Raw genomic sequence first — 25,491 nt, forward strand, 5'->3', positions numbered from 1 at the left:
TCGTAAATTCGCTGATGCAGATGATTTATCCTCCACTTCCATGGTACCTACGATTGTGAATGATGCTGTGTTGGCTGAGATAGGTAAGCCAAATGACAAAGTCATTGTTTTGAAGTCAGATGACTGGTGTCAGTTACAAGTCACCAGTGAGAAAATTATTGCAGCTACAAAAGATGATTTTTCCCTGCGAAAGTGTTGATTTGAATTGGTTGCTGATGCGTTGGTGGTGTGCGGATGTTGGGAGTGATTCGGATTGGACTTCTGTGGTTCAAATCGTCATTCCTACGTGCTATAGACATTTAGTTCTATCGCTGGCTCATGATCATGATTTGTCTGGGCACTTGTGTATTAAGAAAACGTATTATCTAATTCTGAGAAAATGTACTATCTAATTCTGTAGAACATGTGTGACGTCAATTCTCGGGTAAGCCAAACCAGGTGATTCTGCGCGCACCACTGGTTCCTATACCAGTGATGGGAGAACCTTTTGAGCATGTTATTGTGGACTGTTTTGACCCTCTACCTAAATTAAGATCTGGTAATCAATTCTTGTTAACAATAATGTGTACAGCAACGCGTTTTCCGGAAGCGATACCACTGAGGAAAGTTACAGCGCCGGTGATTAGCAATGTGCTTGTAAAATTCTTTTCAATGTTTGGATTACCGAAGATTGTGCACTCTGATCAAGGTAAAAAAAAAAATGTCAAAGATTTTTACACAATTGTTAAAGACTTTGAATAGTTCTCACAGAATTTTGAGTGCCTACCATCCAGAGAGCCAAGTAGCTTTGGAACGGTTTCATCAGACCATGAAAGCGATGTTGCGCCGGTATTGTATGAATACGAGTAAAGACTGGGATGAGGGGATACATTTAGTTTTGTTTGCTGCTAGAGAAACAGTAAAAGATAGTTTGGGATTTAGTCCTGCTGACCTTGTTTTCGGTCTTACTTTGAGGGGTCCTTTAAAGATGCTTAAAGATATTCTAGCTAACGAGTCGAGTGCTACTACCATGATGCTGGATTATGTGAGTAAATTTTGTGAGTGACTGCACAAGGCTTGTACAAGTGGCAATGAAGAGTAATTCGACCGTAAAACTGTCCAACGTAATTTTAAGGAGGGTCATCAGGTGCTTGTTTTATTGTCTGTAGTTGGTTCTGCCTTGTCTGCACGATTTTCAGGTCTGTATGAACTGATTAGAAAATGAGTGACGCTGATTTTGTGATTTGTACTCCGGATCGCCGAAAGAAATTTCACATATGTCATGTAAATATGCTGAAGGCATATAATAAAAATTAAATGTCTTTGTAATACTGAGTTTGGTCCTTCAGGTTGTTCTTACTGCTCGCTCACATGGCAACAGTAACTCAAGCAAGTGTTGCGTAATCATACCGTTTAACATCTTTAAACACTTAATAGTCATGATAACTGTTCTTCTGCAAACCATCCCCAAGGCCATGCCCTGTTCCATCTTACAGGAGTTCTTCCATGGGGGCAGGGCTGTTACACTGGCCTGACTTACCCTTATCTGCAGGTGTCCGTAATGCCACCCATTCGATGGAACCCGTTGTTTCAACCAGCACTGAAGGGGCCTATATGAAGCAGACCCGACTGTAGAACTGGCGATGTCACCGCCATAAGGCCCAACATCCTCTGAAATGCTTTGAGAGGGCGAGTGTTACCATTTTTGAAGAAGGTCACCAGCCTCCGTATGGCCAGAACATATTCAGGCATGACTACAGCTCTCATTTAGGCTGAGTCGAAAATTGTTCCAAGGAATGATATTCGCTGCCTGGAGAACAATGTGCTCTTGGCAGAATTGACCCTGAGTCCCAGGCACACCAGGTGGCTGAGGAGGAGGGTCCTGTGTGATAATAATTCTGCCTCTGACTGGGCCAGAATGAGCCAGTTGTCGAGGTAGTTGAGCCCTGCAATGCGGATTCTCATCTGTCTCAGGGGGGACTTCGTAAAAGTGTGGGGGGCCAGAAAGTATGCATCCACCAAAAAAAAAAAAAAAAAAAAAAAAAAGAAACGGCTTTTGAGCAAATTTGAGCAAAGATCTGTTTCAGCGTAGTCACCTTAAATGACCTTTTCAGCGATATTAAATCATTGGTGACTGTGTGGTGTGTCGGCATAAGATGCTCCAGCTTGAGCGCTCAACCCATGAGCTTGCTGTTGCATCCTCTGAGGTAACTGGGAGGAGAGAAACATGAGAGTGGGGAGGCAGGGCCGCCCTTCCATGGACGAACAGGTCCCTTGTTTCTGTGAGTGCACCCAAAGTTACACATACAAACATTTGCTCCGATCTATTTAGGAGGATCGAGTTTCTCGATGTAAGAGGGGCATTTGATCTTTACATGTGAGACACAGATTGAAGCGAGTTATGCTCAAGTGAGCATTCTGTCTCAGTAAGTGCGCAGCTCACTGCTCTTCTGTGGCATATCCAAATGCAATGGGGAGATATAGCACACAGGCATAGTGACAGCATTAGATCTGTCAGACCTGGTTGCTTATTCCCTGACGCGAGTGGAGAAAAGTGAGACTCATGCTTTCCATGAGAGCATTCTGTCTCAGTAAGTCTCTGCGTGGGGGGCTGCTCAGACAGATAACACACTCACTGCCCTTCTGCAAGGCATGTTAACGGCGAGCAGGCTTTCAGGACCAGCAATGAGCCTAGAGTAGTCACTGAAGGAAATATAGCCAGATGCCACACCCATTCTGGTGCATTCTTGTGCAGCTCTGCTGGCTGGCCATTGGTTACTTTTTTTAATACACTGCATGAACCAAAGGCTGTGCAGTTACACTGCATGGATAAAAAAGCCTTCAGTTCAGGAGAAAAAAAAGTCTTTTTCCCATATGTGTCTAGAAAGATGCAGTACGAGTTTAGTACCGAAAGGGAACTATAACTCTTTTACACCTGCTTTTAAAAGAAAGCTTTATTAAAAATGCCAATCACTTGGACAATAGACATATGAAAAATAACTGGCCTGCAGTGCAGCCATGTAATAAATAACTGTTATGTCTCCCACCACAGGTCATTCAAACATACAGAACACAGTAAACAGTTTAGAGCCCTATAATCATGAGGGCGCACTGTTAAGCTTGTTAGTGGCATTTAAAATGCTGTTTGTCTCTTAGAGAGGTTGCAAGGCATGCGACTCATCATTAACATACTGCTAATGAATAAAGTGCTCAATGGCCAGATAAAAGCACTGTGATTGTGCAGTGAGCACAATGCTAATTGCTAGAGCTGAGCAGCAAAGGTTTAACAGCAGGGGGAGGATGAGATAATCCTGAGACTCAAAGAGAGAGAAAACAGATTCTCTCTCCCTCTCTCCCTCTCTCTCTCTCTCTCTCTCTCTCTCTCTCTCTCTATATATATATATATATATATATATTTCTTTATTTTCATGACTATGAAAATTGTAGAGTCACACTGAAGTCATCAAGAGCTATTTGAACAAGAAGGAGAGTGATGGGGTGCTGCGCCAGATGACCTGGCCTCCACAGTCACCGTACCTGAACCCAATCGAGATGGTTTAGGGGTGAGCTGGACCACAGACAGAAGGCAAAAGGACCAACAAGTGCTAAGCATCTCTCGGGGAACTCCTTCAAGACTGTTGGAAGAATATTTCAGGTGACTACCTCTTGAAGCTCATCAAGAGAATGCCAAGAGTGTGCAAAGCAGTAATCAAAGCAAAAGGTGGCTACTTTGAAGAACCTAGAATATGACATATTTTCAGTTTTTTCACTTCACTTTTTCTGTTATGTATATAATTCCATATATAATTCCACATGTGTTAATTCATAGTTTTGATGCCTTCAGTGAGAATCTACAATTTTCATATTCATGGAAATAAAGAAAACTCTTTGAATGAGAAGGTGTGTCCAAACTTTTGGTCTGTACTGTATATATATATTTAGTGTGAAATGAGTTAAACTTTTTTCATATCAAATAAACGTAATACTCTTAAGTTCCTAAATATTTTTATATTAAATTATATAAATGCCTTCAATGTTGCAATAAACATTCAAGAAAAATTTAGAGAGTAGGAAAAAAGTTTGTTTTTATAAAATAACACATGAATATAAATAATGCGACATAATAATGATGATGATAAATAATGCGATTATAAAAATATATATTGTATAATAGTTATATTAAATATTGATACAGTAATATGTAAATACATGTAACTCATTAAAATGTGCCAGAAATTGCTATATGTGACCCTGGGCCACAAAGTGAATTTAGATTTATTCATCTTCTGAAAGCTAAATAAATAAGCTTTCAGTTGATGTATGGTTTGTTAGGATCGGACAATATTTGGCCGAGATAAAACTATTTGAAAATCTAAACTCTTAGGGTGCAAAACAAAAAATCGAACTATTGAGAAAATCGCCTTTAAATTTGTCCAAATGAATTCTTAGTGATGCATATTACTAAACAAAAATTAAGTTTTAATATATTTACAGTAGGCAATTTATAAAATATCAAAATGAAACATGATCTTTACTCAACATCCTAATGATTTTTGACATAAAAGAAAAATCTATCATTTTTACCCATACAATGTATTTTTGGCTATTGCTACAACCACAGTGACTTAAGGTTTTGTAGTCCAGGGTCTCACATACATTAAAAATATCAACTTTTGTCAATGACCTTATGAATATTGAAAATTTAACAGTCTATAATGACAAAGAAGCAATTTGCAACATAAGGGCTTTTAATGACCCTTTAAGTAAAGGCACCATAATCAAAGAGTTTTATGATAATAAAGTACTGGTTTATGAGGGGTTTTCTTGCTAGTAAAACAAAAGCTGCTGTGTGGCTTGGACAAGCATAATCTAACAGAAGCTCTGCACACTAAAATGAATTATTGAATGATAGCCTCTTCCCTTTACTTCCAGTCGACTTGACTGAGACACGTTTGAGTGAATGTGCACACAAGTTTGCATGAGCATATTCTCTCTTCCTCAAGTATTCTTGGTGACCACAAACATATATACACATAAACTAGTTTATGTTTCCTTTCTATCTCAAATTGGAGTGAATGAAATCTGTTTGTGTTTTTGTTCTTGTGTGTGTTGGACTGTGAACCCTTAACACTAAACACACGAGAGGCTGCAGCTGATGAACCATCCAAAAATCACACCTGGGGCCCTTTTATACCTCATGTGTGCCAATAGCTAATGTTCTCCCTCCTGTAATTTTTCAGAAATTACTTCAGTGATGAGTACACTGCTTTTAGAAAGAGTGTTCGCATTGATTTATCTGTAAAACATATCCTTGTTAAAGCCTTCTGAGAGATCCATTAGACATTTAAAAGCTCTCTATCCCTCAAGTGTGCCTCTATGTGTGTGTGTGTGTGTGTGTGTGTGTGTGTGTGTGTGTGGAAAGCAACAAACATTCCTCAACTCTGCTTTGTACATTAGAAAAAAAAAAGAAAAGAAAGAAATAACAGCATAAAAACAATAGACAGTGGGAGTACAAGGAGCAGCCGGTGAACAGGTAACATTCAAAAGTTTGAGTTCTTGAGTGCTGCCCTACATATTCTCAGATACATTCAGATAGCATTTTGTGCTCTGTTAGTTGAATGAGGTGATGTCCTTGAAAGACCAGCAGTTACAAGATAAAAACCAAGCCAGGCAGTCAAGCTTAGGAAATGATTCTGCATGCCTGATCAAAACAGGGATGAGGGAAGATTTTATAATGGAGATTGGAGAGAAAGTGAGACAGAGTGAATGACATGCTTCACTGCTATTATAATTTACAGGCTGTCCTTAGAGATCCCTAAAACTCCCTAAAAAAATCTGACTTCTTATCATGTGCCACTCTTAAAAAATATCACAGATAACATGGCGATTAAAGAAATGACAGCTCTTACTTACCAAATAAAAGTGCTACACTTTTTAAACCTCTTTCCATTTGAAAATGTTTATTATTAAAAAAAAAAATCAAAAATAGATACAGCATCTTGATTGTCTACCTCCCTTGGAGTAATCCCAATGGATACTGTCACTATGAACTCTTATAAACCATTTCTATTTTGAGAACAGAGAGGAGAACAGCTGTGAGCTCTTCTGTGGTGACAGTGAAGCCGATTATTAGTGAACTGAATAGGATGCACTCACAAATAAAGTAACAGTTTGACTTTTCAGGCCTATCACAATCATATTTAAAATCTATGTGGTAAATTTGAACACCATGTTGAGCAACGCTAAATGCATTCTGAGCTATGATGTACACTTAGCTTAGCTATCCATACGGGGCATTCAAGACACATACTACAAATAGGTCAGTCCTCTATGAACCAACCTGACAGCAGCAGAATCTGCATTTGAGTTATGAAGGTACGGTGTTGCTGTAGGATGCACTATGATTGGGTCTCTGGTGTTGAATGTCATAGCATGATCACTAGCCTCAAGTTTGGCATTAATAAGAATCCCAGGTCTCTCACAATGAGATGGCATGATTTAATCATCTCGACCAAGGACTACGAAAAAATGTAGAGGCACAGCAGATATAGAAAACCTTCTTCCTATAGGGACACTCAAACACAGTATATGTCCTGTTCTTCTATTCCTCATCAAGGTCATGTGTCATGTGGAGTTTCAGTGGCTGCTGTCCTTGGTGTTGAATGACTGCCTTTAATAAAGTAACTCAAGTGTATGCTCCTCTACTAAGGAAACAAAGTCAGTCTCTCCTGAAAAAGAAAAAACATCACCCTAAGAGTGAACTAGAACTAGAATTTAAAACATCAGGTTCAGTGTCAACTCAACTGAATGTCAAATGCTATACGTGCTGAATAAAACAATCTTTATCAAAGAAATTGTTTCAGGTTTGGAAGTTTAATTGTAAAAATTATAATACTATAAACTATACAAGCTATAATTATAAATAGACTATAAAAACCTATTCATTTGTTTTTTCCTTACTATATAGAAGAAAAACTTTACAGTTCTAACCTTATATTTCATGTAATTTGACAGAAAAATATTATTAAATGACATTGCCAGAAGTGATATTTATTTAACATTTTTATGGCATTTTGTTGACATAACTGTGCTTCTTTACATCTTATATTGTTTGATTAATGTTTATTGCATTGTTTTAGTATAATGTGTGTTACCATGATGATGTTTTGTGATGAGGTTTGATTTTTTTGCCACTTTACTGAAATTTGACCTTGCTATTTAGCAGAAAGGGGCTTTTATCCAAAGCATCCTACAGTGTTTTCAAAGTATGCATTTTATCCATGACCTTGGCATTGCTAGCACCATGTCCTACTGTCTGAGCAACAAAAACTTTCTAAGAAAGAACACAAACAGGAAATCCTGCTGGCTCAGCCCAGTTACATCAGCAGGTGTGTTTGTTAGAACACATAAACAATATGCTCTGGAGAAGGAGGCTTTGCTATTGGATTATGGGCTGCTGTTGCCGTGACAAAAGCTTCAGATTCCATATACTGCATAGTGACAAGGAGGCTATAGCCTGGACCATGGAGACCAATGCACACCACAACAAAGAGGTCAAAACAACTATAACAAGAGTAACAATAATATGACAACAGCACAATGTTGACCGACTAATCCTTAAAGGACATAAATGCGTTTTTTTTTTAGGTAAGCCTCTGTTTAGAATTTAAGCACTGCAAAATAAGAGAAAAATATTAGAAGTAGTATCCTCTAATAGAAAGGATTGCAGGAAAGTTAATGTGTGCAATTTATTTGCAGATCTTAGCGCTCTCATGCCACAGCCACACACATCCAGTTTTGTAGGCAACCTGAAAAAATTACAAAGGGAGAGTAATACAAATGGAAAAACATGCAAATGCAAAAACAAATGTTAATTCTGGATATGGCAGCACATCCACAGTAATCAGCATAATGAATCAGATGAAAACTCAGAAAGGAAGACAGTAAGAAAGAAAGAGGTTTTGCTGAACAGTTTTATGCAAAGTTCTTTACAAACAATAAAAAAAATGACCTTAATGTTCATCCATTTGAGAAAACATGCACAAATATAAAACTCTAATACTTTATTTGATCTTTTTCATAAGAAGACATTTAAATGAATAAATAAAGGTATTACGATCACTGAATAAACACAGCTCTTGGACTATAATCTGTGCCCCAAATTCCACTAGAATATAATATGAGAGACAGCAACAGTGAACACCAATTTTCTTATTTTATTTTATTTTTTTTACAATGTGATTTTCAGAAAACCTATGATAAAGTGTCTGCTGCCTGAAGCCATTATATCAATGATGAGCAGTTGTGTGCAAAATTGCAGTTTAAGGAAAGTAGCCCGCCAAATGTTGGTAATTAGCTTTTTTCTTTACATTAATCTGAATATGTATAGAATAATTTTTCTTTGGAATTAATGAATTATATGATGCTTTGGAGCCACAGCCAAATGTTGGCACATATCAAAGAAGCTACTGCAGTCTGTTTTGCTTGAGATGCTATTGATTCAATACATTTTGGTGATATAAAGAAGAAAATAGACATTCCTGAACATAAACCAGTATAGACACAGTGTTTTTTTTATGCTAATTCATTTACACTGACTCTGTCTCTCTCTCTCTCTCTCTCTCTCTCTCTCTCTCTCTCCCAAATAATGGCAGTGTAGGAACTTGAGTGCCCTCAATTAACCTTTTACTATATTAAAAAATAATAATATTAAAAAAATTCTCAAGAAGGAATTTGAAAACGAAACTAAATTAATTACTGCAAGATGTACATTAGACATAATATACTGGGAAAATGTATTTATCTAATTATATATCTTTATTATTTGTTTAGGTTCTGAACTGCTCAAAAGACATATTGAAGAGTTTTCTTTTTGTAGCATATATAAATTCAGCACATGATTAATCTTTGCAGACTGATCTGCTAAATCGCTGTTGCTTTTAAGTTGCAAAAATTGTCATTCCCAGACACCATAAATAGTGGTACAGGATTACAACTGTGCTAGAATTAAGTCAGATAGTTCTGAAACCGCTTTTACACTTAGGAAATGATTATAAAAAGCTGCTACTTCAAAAGACCTAATGCTACTAAAACCAATCATAAAACCAGAGGCACTTCCAACCTCTGCTACAGCAGCCAACCAAGATAAGCATATGCGTTCCACAGACATACGTCACGTTTCACAGACACACACATCACATAAATACACTCATTGCTTGCTGAGTTTAACACAGAGGCAGTAAGACAGAGATCATAGTGTGTACAACAACAAAAAGAAAAACTTAATTTTATTTCAAAGACATCAGTTTAAAAAAATGCTTTACAAAAGTGTCAGAAGCTGGAAGTGGGGAAAAAAATTAAATACTGATATTAAAGAGGGGATTATGTATTTTTCTGATGGAGCAAGAGAGAGAGCATGAGTGTAAGAGATGGAGGGAAAGCAGTCATTTTAATGGCCTGCACACCACTAAAAACATTTAAGGATTTAGACATCATGGTCAATACATCTGACAAAAAAAAAAAAAAAACAAGCTCTTTACCATGCAGTATCATAGAGATAAGAAGAAAAAAAAAACAGTTTAATTATTCTCATTCTAAACAAAAATTATTTGGCATATATGGGACCTGATTAGTCATTTTTATTCTGGAGTGCAGCCATGCTACAACCAGTTATTTATAGATCACCCATATTCTTGACAAACTTCATCCCATAATCGCACGGCTCACTGTCTATCCTCAAAGATTTCCGTGAACTAATCTACACAACACATTTCTTTGCATTTAAACTGGATTTTCTCTACTCTATATCCACTGGCAAGAAAAACACCATCACTTGTCTTTTGCAGATTTTCCTGAGTGACTGCCAATAACTTGTGAGCAACAAAAAAGTTGTTTTATATAAAATGCCACATATTTTTGTGTAATCAGGTGTTGTAAGTGGAATGTAAATTTTGAGCAGTGGACACAGAACACAAGTCAGTCTGATTAGTCTTCTTATGGACATTTCAGTGCTTCAGGAAGGTGTTTAGAGAGTTCACTTGGAGTGATTGATGGTTAAAAAGGCAAAAAGCAGTCTTTAAGTCTCTGATTGATTTGTGGCAGAGAGAAAAACAGAACACCTGATTATTTATTTGCTGCGCAAGAACACTAATTAAATATGGAGCATGTCAGTTAGAACAGGCAAGCTGGCATTGTTAATTATGAGAAGAAGCCAATCAGAGGTTGTAGGAAGAGGCCCATAGTTCCCAGCACACACACCAGCACAAAGACCCAAAGGAAGATGCGGTCAATCACCATGGCAACATATTTCCAATCATCCTCCACCTACGAGAGAAAGGGCACACAATAAAACAGACGGAAAAAAGCAGAGATGGAAGGTTAATAAATGAAAGAAAAACAGGATTGAGGTAACAGGGAAAGAAAATGAGAGAAAGAAGTAAAATTTGAACATGAGGAAAGCAAGCTAGATGGAGGAGAAAATGGCAACGAGATGGTGAGAATGAATGAAAACCAGGTCTGCTGACTGTCCAGAATGCTTTATTCACACTACATGGGGATAAGCTTAATTAGATTGTGCTACTATAAGCTGAGCTATGCAAAACATTTTCCCTTCACATATTTAGGCACTGGGAGCATTACAATGCTAATGTGATTCAGTGAGGCTCTGAGTCAAGAGTGAAGATGAAGGATGAAGTGGTGAGACTTTCCATATCAAAGTGTGATGTCTCGACTAAGGGATCTAAAGCACTTATTGTCAGTGAATCACTCAGTAAACATTTCCACTGAGAGCAGCTGAGTCGTTTCAGTAAGCTTATGCTCAGGGGCAGTTCTAGACCAGAACTGGGAGGGCCAGTAAGGGGCCACTTGTGCTTTTAGGGGGCACAATTTTAAAATTCATCTTAACCTACTTTAAATATTACTTATTCAGTCATTTTTCACCATGTCATGTATCACTGCAATCTCTATAAGTAATTATAATAAGACCAATTTTGAATTAATGTATCTTCATGTTTCATTTATTCGTCATTTAATCATGCATCATGCACTCATTATTTTTGAGGAGGCCAAATGAAGGGTATGGGGGAATTCTTATGCTTGTCATGTAAAACACAGCAGCCACAATCCCACTGTATAACTGTTACAGGCTTATGTCCCTACTGAAAAAAATAAGTAAAATAAACCATCAACTTTTAACCATTAACCATAATTTTCTGTAGTGTGCTTTGGGAGATATTCCATTAGGATTTATTGGTTTTTAACAAGCCACCTATTAAAGGCAACCAATTAACAGTAGAGACCAACAAGACCCATTACAGTTTCCCGTAAAACCAATACAAGTCCCATCATAACCAGTAAAACTATTACACATTTTGTAATTGTGTCTATTGTTTTTTCAGCAAGGGTTTTATAATTTTTTTATTTTATTTGAAATATTCCCAAAATTTATCATGAAATTTCTTGATTCTGAAATATGTGTTTTATATATAATGCATTTTGCACCTTTATAGATTACGTTAGTTGAACTATAATGGGCGATGGGCAAAGTAGCCTAATAGTGAAATCAACAGGTGCACCTCAAAAAATTCTTTATTTTTTGTAATTTAATTCAAAAAAGAGAGTTTTTTTGTTTTAATTCTGGTGGTTATGACTTAGGGAAGTATTTAAGTATTTAAAAAAAAAAAAAATTGTGGGCAGTTGCTAAATTCCTGCTGGAAAAGAAATCAACATCTCCATAAAGCTTGTAGGCAGATGGAAGCATAAAGTGCTCCAAAATCTCCTGGTAGATGGCTGCATTGACTTTGGACTTGTTAAAAGGCAATCGAGCAACACCAGCAGACGTCACTGCACCCAAATCATCTCTGACTTCAGAAACTTCACACTGGACTTCAATCAGCTTGGCTTCTGTGCCTCTCCCATCTTCCTCCAGAGCCAGACCTTGATTTACAAATGAAATGCTACATTTACTTACATCTAAAAACAGGACTGTGGACCACTGAGCAACAGTCCAGTTCTTTTTTTCCTTACCCCAGGAGAAATGCTTCTGATGTTTTTTCTGGTTCAGGAGTGGCTTGGTTCTAGGAATATGACAGCTGTAGCCCTTTTCCTAAAGATGTCTGACTCCGGCTTCAGTCCACATTCTTTGTGAAGCTCTCCCAAGTTCTTGAATTGGCTTTTCCTGAAAATCTTTGTAAAGGCTGTTGTCATCCCTGTTGCTTGTTCACCTTTTCCTAACACAATTTTTCCGTCCAGTCAACTTTCTATTAATATATTTTGATACAGCACTCTGTGAACAGCCAACCCTTTCAGCAATGACCTTCTGTGGCTAACCCTCCTTGTGGAGGGTGTTGATGATTGTCTTCTGGACAACTGTCAAGTCAGTAGTCAAATTTTTTGAGAAACTGAATTTGTAATTTTCATAAGCTGTAAATTGTAACCATCAGGAAAAAAAAGAAAAAAACTGTGTGCAATTAATCTAGAATGTAAGACAGTTAGCTTTTTTGTGACCAACAGTTTTATTCAGATTTAATTTTACCTTCAGAAACAAATCACCATTTATAGTTCAAAAGAACCCTGTACAAACATAAACCACAAAGCCGTCCACTTGCACAGAGAAAAAGGCCGAAAAATGAAAGTTGCTTTTTTAATTAAAAATAAATAAATAAGTAAATTTTCCATGATATTCAAATTTTTTATATGCACCTGTATTCACTGTGCCTAAAAATCTGTCTTTTTACTTAAGTAACAGATAATAGGTGTCATACCATTAAATATTTTTAATATGACTGACTTGTATTTAATGAAAGTGAAAAATGAAAGTGAAAAGTGAAAGTGAAGTGACATTCAGTCAAAATTTGTGCTCTGCATTTAACCCATCTGAAACGCACACACACAGAACAGTGAACACACACACTGTGAGCACACACCCAGAGCAGTGGGCAGCCATTTATGCTGTGGCGCCCAGGGAGCAGTTGGGGGTTCGATGCCTTGCTCAAGGGCACCTAAGTCGTGGTATTGAAGGTGGAGAGAGAGCTGTTCATGCACTACCCCCACCCACAATTCCGTCCGGCCCCAGACTAGAACTCACAACCCTTCGATTGGGAGTCCAACCCTCTAACCATTAGGCCACGACTTCCCCTGAATTTAATAAAAACATTGTAAGTTAATTGGCCTATAACTGTCACAAGTCGGTCAGGCTCATTTCCCCCGAGGTGTGTGCAACGATTCCCTCATACTGGTCACCCCACTGTCGTTACAGAGAAAACCTATATCCAGCCCAGTCATCAAAACCCTGCTCAACACCTCCTCTGGTTTCCCCTGCATCTCTCCCGATATTCATCATTTCCTGTTTTAAATTAAACCTGTTAACCTTTACCCTTCTATCCCCGAGTCTGTGTGTTACAGTAACCGAGAGCAAATAACATTTCCACTTCAGTCCAGCGAGCTCCAGCACTCTCAAAAACTCCCATAATAATCCCTAAAGCTGTTTAAACTGTGAAATTGATATCTTACATTTATACATCTTCAATTTGTTGTTTCTGATGAGAGAATTAGTCAGAGAATTCAGTCAGCGAGCATGCACAGTGACTCATCTGAATGCTTCTGATTGGTCATTGCATTCATAAACTCAACAGAATCGTATGTGATTGGCAGTGTTGGGGAGTAGCTATCTACAAGTAATGAAACTACTAGCGTAACTAAATTTTACAGTAGCAACGCTACTTTTAAAACAGTGGATCTTTTCAAGTAGCTAACTACTTTTTCCAGCAAGTAGTGATGTATCATGACCAAACGCTACATTCCGTTTTGCGCTCTGACAAGTCACAAGCCTTTAATGCATTGAAACAGCGCACAGCATCTTCTTCTGAATGGTCACAAAATAAATTTGACCATTTCTGCCTTCTGTTGTGATATCACACATCATGCAGCTTTACAGTCTTTCCAACGACAAGAGATCATATGATGATATTGCAAAGGGTGTAAAGAAGTGGATATTTCATATGAATCAACTGTAATTTGTACATTCATACTCCTCTGTATCCAGTTTAAGTTGCATACATTTTGTTCTTGCACTGATATTACGTTAGCAGCAATTTTGCACGTTGACAGACAGTTTAAGATAATATAACTATACAGTAGCCTATTTTAATATTGTGTGTATCAGATAGTTTACAAAATCAAATGATTGAGACACTTTTGTCATTGAAATGGCTTGGGAAAGTGTCCCAATCAACCTGTATTCCCCCTACTCTTTGAAATCATGATTGCATTACAGTATGTTGTTTTAAACCCCTAATATTTTATACATTTTATATACATTTTATCAATTGTAATTATAATGAATTGTAATTATTCATTAACAATTATTTAGTTATTTGTAATGTTAATTGTAAACCAAAATGAATAATAAGTAGTTTCAATGTAGCTAGCTACTTTTCAGAAGGATAACTTGAATGTAGCTTAACTGCTTTAATTTACGAGTAGCTTGTAGCTGGTCAAGCTGCAGTTTCAGAGTAGCTTCCCCAACACTGGGGACTGGTTATAATGCACAGTGCTTTAAAAATGTGTGTGTCTCTGGCACTGTGCCAGCCACGGGACACAGATTTTAATTTAGCAGCTGATGATGTTTTTCTTTTTTAGCATATAGTTTACAGGACAAACTGCACATTTCACCTAAAACTGTTTGGTGTGATATGACTACAAATTTAAGGGGGGAAGGTGGAGCCAAGCTTGTCCCCCCGGCCAACCCCTAGAACCGCTCCTGCTTATGCTAGTGATTTATAACCTGTCCTTGTGAGGGCAGTACAACCAAAGCATGACATGATGTTGGAATTTGAGTCATATCCATTATCCAATGGGCATTTGACATGTGAATGGACAAACAGATGGGACAATGACTGACAGATTGAGTGCATGCCTTGTCATGTGAGTAAAGGTACAATTAAGCAAATTATTACTTTTCCCAGAGGGAAACAAGGTACAACACATTGACTATTGGAAATCAGACCAGAAATGCATACCTGAAAAGCCATTAACACACAGTGATGCCAGGTAGCTACATCCACCAGGCAGGAATACAAATACTGTTGTGTAAATTATGCCTATTGTTCAAGGAGGCGTTTCACGGTAGCACGGTAGAGAGGGACTGTGATGTGTTGAACATCGTTCCCCTGCTTCTTGGACAGTTGTTATGTATTCATAGTTATATATAGTTGCTCTGCTCTGTGCAACACATTGACTACAGGACCAATGCTCATGCCCAATGAATCTAGAATATATAGAACATGAATTAATATGACAGCTCAGAAACTGCCATCCCACAAGTTGAATGACTGTGCACTCCCTCGGGCTGTTATATGCCAAGAGCCTCCACAATTCAGTGAGAGAGACGTTTCTTAGGCTACAATGTACAATGAGCCAGATTGGCAAAACAGACAAAGAGTTAATCAAACAATCTGAAAGTCCTAGACATATAGTTGAATTAGTTAATCTGATGCACCTCACATCTCACATCCACAGATTTCCTTATGACATGCTGATAGTTCTGTTAGATTTTCAGAAGAATGGAAAATAAATACTTTTTGTTGAGAAGACTTTACCATTATGAACTGTGGAAACAACACTGACCTCAAAAGCCCACAGCTCTGGTTAGCAATGCATAATTTCCCTTTTGGTTGGCTGTGCAGATCTGTTCACAAATAGGAAACTCCAAGGCTGTTCTACTAGAAGTTTGATGATGGTTAGAATACCATGCTTTTGACAGTACAAAAATAAATGCATAAATGAATAGCCTTGGGCCACTGATGCACAGATGCATCATTTCCTAGAGAAGCACACTAATCTGTTTTGGTATAAAAACATAGGACACCTCACATTTCCGCACAATTCAAAGAGACCTATACTGACATAGAAGATCTGTGTTCACCTTTGAAGATGCCATTTCCTGACACAAGGTCCGCCCCTGCTTGGTGCAGATGTCCCATTTAGCTTATGTAAGACACAACAGTTTAAATTGTCTGTTCTGATCAGAACATGTTGACCTTTATATTGGGAGACAAAGACCACCAGTAATTCTAGGAAGTGTAGCTTGTGTAATTAGTAACACTCCTCTAGGAGACATTACATGGTTCACGTTGTGATGCCTTTTGTCACTATTTGGCAAAACAGAACCCTGCGGAATTCCCAGAGAAAAAAAGGAACCTTCCATGGGCCTTGAGAAGTTACTCCCACCATCCTGTGAATAAGATATACACATATGGCTGGAAAAAACTGAGGACTGAAAAGCTTACACCAACATGAAGCCTAATTTGACTTCTACTATCATAGGGGCCATCAGCCCAAACAGACACACAAGTTCAGTTTGCTGTCCAGCTGACACTAATGTGACTTATCTTTGCTGGTATGGAAAAGCTCTGCATGTGGATCCAAATTCCATGTCAAGTTATTAATTTTTGGCAGTGTACTTATCCAGAGAGCACAATTCCTTATAGTCAATGTGTTGTACCGAGTGGACTGACTGAATGGGAACCACTTTACCTCTTTGGCTTTGTTGCGGCTCCTCATGTTTTCAGCAATGTACTTCACACTCTCAATAGCCTGTTTGATCTCCGGTGACACCACAGAAAAAGCCACAACTGTGTTAATAGCCTGTGGATTCAACTGACGACTCACTTTCCCACAATCCCCCTCAGTTGCCTCTTTCATTGGGTGACATGGGCATCCGCCTTTCTTGCCTTCTAATGCTGCTTTCCCTTCTCCAAATTCCAAAGAGTTCATTGCTCCCTGCTGAGATCCACTGTTTTTCCTCTTCTTTCCCTCTCCTCCTCTTCCTGCTCCAGTCCCGGACGAGCCCCCACTTTCTAGTCCTCCTTTTCCAGAAGACTCTGATAGATCAAGAGGCCGGCGCATGAGCATAATGCGGGGTAAAGCTCGGAGAAAGACAGTACGGACCCAGCAAGGCATAGTGTGGGTCATAGGGGTGCGATAGTGCACATTCAGTACAAAGACGGTGATGACAATAGAGAGGGTGACGAAAATCATTGTGAAGAGAAGGTACTCGCCTATCAGAGGGATCACGAGTGAAGTGGACGGGATGGTTTCCGTGATGACAAGAAGGAACACAGTAAGAGAAAGGAGTACAGAGATGCACAATGTCACTTTCTCACCACAGTCTGATGGAAGGTAGAAGACGAGTACTGTCAGAAAGGAGATGAGGAGGCATGGGATAATAAGGTTGATAGTGTAGAAGAGGGGCAGTCGCCGTATGTAAAAACTGTAAGTTATGTCTGGGTAGATCTCTTCACAGCAGTTGTACTTGATGTCATGTTTATAACCAGGTGCATCAATGATCTCCCACTCTCCACTCTCCCAGAAGTCTTTAAGGTTTACCTTTGAGCCAATAAGTACCAAGTCAATCTTGGCCTTGTCATAGGTCCAGGAACCAAACTTCATAGAGCAATTCTGATAGTCAAAAGGGAAGTATGTGATGTCCATAGGGCAGGATGATTTGAAGATTGCAGGAGGGACCCACGTGATAGTTCCATCATATTTCAAAAGAGCTTTGGTTTTGTCCTCCACCAAGAAGTCCCCAACAGCACTGTGCCAGAAAAAGAACATTTAAATGTTATGACTGCTAATGCATTCATATTTCATTTTCTCAGACTGCTAGCTCTAATCATGTTTGTTTGGGTCTAAATAGAAAAGGTCCTGGAAATATCCCCAAAATTACTATAAACTTAAAGGGGGGGTGAAATGCTCGTTTTCACTCAATATCCTGTTAATCTTGAGTACCTATAGAGTAGTACTGCATCCTTCATAACTCCAAAAAGTCTTTATTTTTATTATATTTATAAGAGAAAGATAGTCTGTATCGATTTTTCCCGGAAAAACACAAGCGCGTGACGTGTGGGCGGAGCTAAAGAATCACGAGCGCCAGTAGGCTTTTGCGTTGAGAGCGTTTGGAAGCTGTGGCACAGATCCAGAGGCTGAAATTTAACAAGAGCAGCATCAGCAAAGGCGTCTCTATGTGGTATGTACTGAAACTGTATATATTTGCTTAGCGGTTTTGGAAAATGACTAAGTTCCACTTTATGTCGTCTTTTTTTTTTTTTTTTTTTTTTTTAAGCTGTACATGTGGAAAGTGCAGTTTGATGACAACATCGCATGTTGTTTACTTGATGTGCTTACGCGCTGATAGCCAAGTTAACAACACAGAGATATTTGAAGCAGATTTACTCACCGCATGCGGTTCCAACACACGATCGTGACCCTTTTTCGTTGGGACTGCATTATCCTTAAGAAATAAACGATGTGCAAATCCGGCGTCAAACTGGGCCTTGTTGTAAAACAAGCATCTTCGAAATGCAGGGAACAAACAAAAACACTTGCACAACTCCGTTGATGCTCTGTAAAAATAAACTCCATCCACTGGTCCCTTAATGCTGTTTTTTTTGTGGTAATCTGTGCAGGGTTGTCTTGCCCTGGCAACCAAAAACACACTTCTTTTGTGACTTTTCGCAACGCTCTCACTCTGAACAGTGAGTGAATGCCTGTGCTCAGCCTCTCAGTGCTCTGCTATACGGGAGCGCGCGCTCTTCCGGCAGAAGTGTCTTAGGACCCATATAAGGAAATTCCGCTCCATCTAACGTCACACAGAGCCATACTCGAAAAAAACTTTCCGAAACTTGTGACAAACCGGAAGAGGTTTTTTTGGAACAAAAATACTCTTTCAAACGAACAACTTAATTTTTGAAACTTTGTCCATGTTTAGCATGGGAATCCAACTCTTTAACAGTGTAAAAAACTCAGTATGCATGAAATAGCATTTCACCCCCCCCCTATAAATTAACTGAAGTTGAAAGTTTGGTAAGAAGACTCCACTCACTTGTTGTAAAGTACAATGTCAGGCCTCCAGATTTTATTTGATGGGACTCTGATGAACTCAATTCCATCAAACTCTGCAGGTGACCACTTCAGCTTGTAGTCATTCCATATCTATGATAATATCACAAAAATAAAATTTACATTTTATGCTTAAGCCATAAAATAAAGATTAACGCATATGCTTCAAGCTTTGTTGCCCATACACGTGACACAATTCTAATCTGCCATCTACAGTACATCAACATGTGTCATCTTTGTCCTGTCACAGCCTTTATTTTTGTATGTGCATTTCTTCATCATCAGTGAAAAAAGAAAACACATTTTCTGCTTGAGCAGGCATGTGGTTTATTGAGGTTTGTTAACAAATGTGTATACTAAGATGTAAATGTGTATAGTAGTGTATTTGTGCCCATTTCTGTCTCAATTTGTGGTTTGTTGAAATATCTATGAAGAGATATGTTGTTAGGACTGCTGATCTGTCTGTGTTCAGTGATATCAAGCATCCTGCTATCAGGGATTGCACAGACTTATTGTACGATACTACAGGGCTTAACAAAAGGACCCAAATTCTCAGAAAAATTCAGCAAATATTCATCCAAATCCAGAACCCTCCGCATCTCCAAACAAAGCTAGAGCAACACAATCTTTGTAACAATATTGCACAATGTTTCACACACACAAATCAATCTCAACTATATACACAATATGCTGATTTAAGCAATAAGTTCAGCAGTAATAATGGAGTATGTTGTACTCAGTATTCCAGCACTGAAAACATGTACAGTATCTGTGTTATATCTAAGCAGACAGTCTGAGAGAATAATAAAGCACAACATATTTTCAGTATGAAAAAATAACACAGCACTTCAGACGTATAAAGACAAGTTCATTTCTGCATGTATCTTCATTCTTGGAGGATGAAAAGTAGGTTTGCTAAATAAATAAGATGACTAAATAACTAACAAAACAATCTTAGCTGACTGTGCAATAACAGTAGTTTATTATTTTTCTGCTTGTTATTAAAAAAAGGGAAATGTTTGATCTAGTTAGACTAGACTCTTTTTGCACATATATTACCATCTTTTTAACCTCTTTCTTTCTTTTTTTTTTTTTTTGGCGATATCTACTGTGCTTTACCTTTAAGTTTTATATTATTTATCTATCTTTTCTTGTTCATGGTGTCCTGTTTCCACCTACTCATCTGCTCTATGTATATATGTTTTTGCTATACACATATTCTTGTTACATTCTTACTGACAGTGGTACAAGACACAAAGAAAATTAGATCTGGGTTAACACAAAAATGTGCACATGGCCTAAATGCTGCACACAAAAATTACTTACATGTCTCAGCCAAAGATTTGTTTCCATGATCTGATTGACTTCATCCTAGAGAAAAAGACACAGGTAGGGGCAAAGACAAAAACAGTCAGAAAGAAAGAAAGCCATCCTCTATTATTTAGAATGGAATGTGAAAAAAATGTGAAAAAAAAAAATCAATACTGTTCTTGGTAAGAAAAGGGGTTTGGAGGTACTTTGGAGAACATTCATCTACTAGCTTTAATTAATTTATCACAGTACCCTCAACAGTACTTTAGTACAGTATTTTGAATGTGCGTTTGTTTAAATACAGTATGTGAGTGTGTGCACTCTGTTGCTTTTAGCACATTCCTCAGGGTCAGAGCCAATGTCCTGGCAGACACTCTAAGTGTACCAAACATAGCTCTCGATGTTAGAGGTCATCATCAACTATTACCAAAGAGACCAGGTGTAGTCAAGTGGAAAATGGAATCACATTAAAATAATGCACTATGATGGAGCTACACAAGTCTGAAGGAATGCTATAGAACATGGGAGAAGTCAAGAACAGGTTAGCGTCTAACATGCAATCACATATGACATTTAATTTTACTGATGCAAAAAGAATAAACAGAAGTAGTTACATCATTTGCTCATCAATGGATCCTCTGCAGAGAATGCGTGCCATCAGAAAGAGAGTCCTAACAGCTAATAAAAACAACACAATAGTCCACAAACTTGCTGGAGACTAACAAAAACAGCCACAAACAAACTTCAGACCTTCATTAACAATTGCCTCCTTTATATATTACACATCAGATGGCCAGAAAAGATCTCAAACTCCAGTTTGTGGGAGGAAACAAATTAGCTGCCTGTTCGCCAAGAAATACGAAAGAGGAAATTGGATAGGTCACACTCTCCGCAAGAGCTTTAAAAACATCACCAAACAGGCACTGGAGTGGAACCAACAAGGAAAGAGAAGAGTGGGTAGGCCAAAACTGACTTGGAGACGTTTCACAGAAGCAAAGATGAAGGCAGCCAGGGGGTCATGGGCCCAGCTGAAGAGAGTCGCACAAAACAGAGTCCGCTGGTAAATTGTTGTTGAAACCCTATACTATACTTTTTGGAGACAAAAACTGCAGTCCATCAATTAATGCCTTGTAAAGTTAAAATCTTTGTAAGAAGCAAATCCATTATTGAAGCATTTTAATTTTAAACAGTCACTTCTGGCCAAATACATAATAATTACATAAATAAATACATAATAATTAATAATAATACTTCCTTCAGGTAAAAAAAAAAAAATTTTAATCGCCTGTTGTGCTTTCACATCAAATTCCACCATCGTATCTGTTCAGAATGGTGCTTGATCTGTGTATATTTCTCGAGACGAAATTGAACTCAGGTCGCCGTGAGCGTAGTTGTGCTGTATATGTCGACACACTAACCATGAAGCTATCGATGCCAACTTGTGATGTTTTTATCAGTTGTTTAAACTCTCATTTTGATGGCTCCCAATCACTACAAAAGATCCACATGTGAGTAAGTGACATAATGATAAAATTGCTTCAAATCTATTCCAATGAACAAACAAAGTCAACTTCATCTTGGTTAGCATAAACATTCAGCAATTTTGATGTAAGTTAAGAATTTAAAGACTTATAGTTTATCATAGTTATCATGTAAAAAAAACACAAGATGTGTGAAGACATGTATACTGAATTGTATTATATGTGGTTTCAAGAAATAATATAATCATAAATAAGTGGCATTATGACCTTTATAAGCTTTGGTGATATAACTGCTCCATTAATTGACTTCAACTGATTTTTGTAAACAATACTTTGCAGTTATGACCTTCTAGCAGAAAAATAGAATAGGACTGAATGCAGTGAGTCTTTTAGAAAATTAGTTGCCATGAATTTAAATACCCAGACACATTCATGTACACTGAGAGTTCAGTTCTGCTGTCTCACGCGTGTATGGCTCTTACTTTCCACTTCTAATTACTTCAACTAGTTAACTCTCCAATGGCCCCCTCTGTTAATGGGTTTAGCCAAGGATAGCAAGGCCCTGCTTTCATTAATTAAACAGACTTAACCCTCATTCAAATACATAAGATACAAAGTGGAGAGTTGAAGTTTAGAGTTAGTTTTTTTTTACCCCATCAAGCTTAAGATAACCCTTTTAAATTAAAGTAGAACAGTGTCCACATGGACCATAAAGTCTCTTTAAGCTGAACTTTTAAACAGCCCCTGTTGGGAAACTTAAAAGGATAGTCCACCATAAATGAAATGATTTTCGATTAACTTAGCCTCATGATGTTGCTAACCTTGACTTTTTTCTTCTGAAGAACACAAAATAGAAGATATTTTGAAAAATCTTGATAACCAAGTTTACTGCCATTGACTTCCATTTTATGTCAAAGTAGATATTTTTCAAATATACACATGAGGGTATATAATGACATGAGGGTGAGTAAACTTTTGGGAGCACAATCTCTGTTTTAACTTGGAATGTTTTAACTATACATTATTGGGAAGTGAGCTTGGTGAGTTTGGAAGTTCCCTTTCAGTCAGTCATCATGTTCCACATAACGTCTCCATTCCTGAACAAGATTGTATCCGTAACTGGGAAGATTCTAAGTATTTACTAAAACTTGCAAAGCAGGAAAATATTTGCCAATTGATAATGTTGTATTAACACTTTCAGTCAAAAAAAAAGAAAAAGAAAAAAGAAAGGATGAATCCACATTTTATGTCCAAGATACTACTCACAAATTCTGTCAATTACAACATATGTATTCATTTCAGAGTCCAATTCACATGAAAACATAAGAAACATAAATGCAAGAGAGCTGTCAGTGGCCAATGAGGATGGAGGCTGGTCAAAAATAGCAGCGGTACTTACGTTAAAATTACAGTTCATAACAGTTAAACCCATCACATCTGATTTGGTCCACTGAATTCAGCAGCGAAGCCCATTAAAATTACAATTACATCCAAAAGGTATGAGTCACTGTGGAATTTTTGGTCATTAAATTTACTAAAGAGCAAGTCATTCAGTTCATTTCGTAATCCTTTCATATCTCACAACGTGTACATGTTTCAAAAGCATCTTTATTTCACATTTCAATGGCAAAAATTGTTAGTTATTTATTACTGGATTTGGTTACACTTTATTTTAAAGTGTCCTAACAGTATAATAATACATTTTAGAACTGAGTAATATTAATTATCTACATGTTCTTAATATATTGTTATGGTCAGGATCAGGGTTTGGCTTAGGGCTACTTGCATGTAATCATCCATAATTTATTGTTACTATAATAGAAAGTACACGTAACGTGGAAATCTTTAAATTAAGGGTTACTTTGAATTTTTCTTGAATTAAACATTTTGGTTTATTTAAAATTACTCTTTTAAAGCAAGTTTAGATCAGATACATCAATCTCAAGATATCCTGAATATCATAAATGCTATATATATATTTTAACAATACCACTTGACCTTGCTAGTACAATAACATATTATACAAAATGCATTAATGTTTCCAAAAACTGGTTTGCCGAAGATCAGAGAAACACACAAGAAGAAGCAATGAATATAAAGAATGTTCAATTGGTTAGAAAGACTAAAGAGTCATCTGTGATAATATAAAGCCATGTGTGTAAGTCACTCGTGAACTGCTACTGAGCATATATGCCCTCATTTAGAAGTAATGAGAGAGAGAGAGCTCTTCCTCTCAAAGTGAGCGGGACACTCAGTGTCTTTCTCTGTCAGTGGAGGAAAAGCGTTACAGATAGAATCAGACAGGTGAGCTGTTCTTGTTGCCCAGAGACTTGAGCCTGCAGCAACACACACAAGCCTGTTCCCCACAGCAGACTGTGTGCTCCTTTCTGTATGTGTGTGAGGTGCTAACAGGACATGCGTCACTGTCTGTGCATGTGGTGTGTATGTCTGTGTGCACGCTATCTGGAACAAAGAGTATGGGTGATGTGTGTCTATGTGAGTTTGTGACTAATTCCAAACGCAGGAAGAATGACACTAAGCCACCTGGAAATCTTCATATTTTCAGCACTGTTATCCATTCTTTGAGCGGTAAGCTTCTCTGATAGTCTCGCGGCAAACTTAGGGCAATCATCATTTCTTCTTCTCTCAGTTCACCCTACATATGAAGTGGAGCATTACCGCATATCACACTGAAACACACCAAATTGTGCAACTGCAGGGTCCGGGGGCTATAAGACCTTTGACATCATCTATATAAACCAGCCTCAGGAAGGCAGAAGAAAGAGAGGCGTCAAAGCTTGGATGAAAAGGAAAGAAAACGAATTTGAAACAATTCGAAATGTCTTTACACCCATTCTTGGGGTGAGAAGAATCCCATTTGCTTTTATTTTGTTTACTTTGTCTAGCTTTCTTACTTTTTCTCTTTTGTAGCAGAGGGGTTTACCTCCCATAACCGTTCTCTCTGCTGGAACGTCATTGATTTCTCTCCTCAGCACCAAAACACAGATGTGAAGCTATAGAAAAAGAGCGCTTAGGTGGATAAAAGAGCAATCCTCCCCAGAGGATGTTCCTCCCCGGAGATCTGGGAGTGATCTAACATTGAATATACGTGTAAAGCCTACAGTATTATTTTACACACACACATATATATACGCCAGTATCATGCATTGTAACACCTGGTGTGAACATGTTGATAAAATGCAAAAACTACAATAAATATTTACTACTTACTATTAGTGGTGTTTTTTGCAGAAAGTGACAAATACATTGAAAATGTCACTGTCAAAGTGTTTTTTTTTTTCTTTTCTTTTTTTTCTTCAGTAATATGGACCACAAAAGAGGTGCCAAGTATAATAATCATGCACATATTCTAGGAGTATGACCAGGGTGCCTGGAACCATAGAAATATATATGTGAGTGTAAATGAATAAAATTGTATAATTATGGGGGCATTTTTATTATGAATATATATATATATATATATATATATATATATATATATATATATATATATATATATATATATATATATACAGTATTGTTCAAAATAATAGCAGTACAATGTGACTAACCAGAATAATCAAGGTTTTTATTATATTTTTTATTGCTACGTGGCAAACAAGTTACCAGTAGGTTCAGTAGATTGTCAGAAAACAAAGAAGACCCAGCATTCATGATATGCACGCTCTTAAGGCTGTGCAATTGGGCAATTAGTTGAAAGGGGTGTGTTCAAAAAAATAGCAGTGTCTACCTTTGACTGTACAAACTCAAAACTATTTTGTACAAACATTTTTTTTTTCTGGGATTTAGCAATCCTGTGAAT

The 25,491-nt window shown here is 37.6% G+C and overlaps 1 protein-coding gene across 2 annotated transcripts; it reads right to left on the reverse strand.

The window, feature by feature from the left end:
* Positions 1 to 8,820: 8,820 nt before the first annotated feature.
* LOC113044252 (neuronal acetylcholine receptor subunit alpha-3-like) lies at positions 8,821 to 20,241 on the reverse strand. 2 transcript variants are annotated; one of them, XM_026204053.1, is made up of 4 exons: positions 20,203 to 20,241; positions 18,860 to 18,969; positions 16,513 to 17,572; positions 8,821 to 10,302 (listed from the first exon to the last, which is right to left on the reverse strand). In XM_026204053.1, the coding sequence occupies exons 1-4, from the start codon at positions 20,227 to 20,229 to the stop codon at positions 10,177 to 10,179; spliced, it is 1,323 nt and encodes a 440-aa protein (XP_026059838.1). In that variant the 5' UTR covers positions 20,230 to 20,241; the 3' UTR covers positions 8,821 to 10,176. The 2 variants fall into 2 exon arrangements, with proteins under 2 accessions (XP_026059838.1, XP_026059837.1); XM_026204052.1 differs by lacking the exon at positions 8,821 to 10,302 and having other exon boundaries at positions 15,623 to 17,572.
* Positions 20,242 to 25,491: the final 5,250 nt, after the last annotated feature.

Source organism: Carassius auratus, chromosome 26 (assembly GCF_003368295.1).
Source record: "Carassius auratus strain Wakin chromosome 26, ASM336829v1, whole genome shotgun sequence".
Taxonomy (NCBI): domain Eukaryota; kingdom Metazoa; phylum Chordata; class Actinopteri; order Cypriniformes; family Cyprinidae; genus Carassius; species Carassius auratus.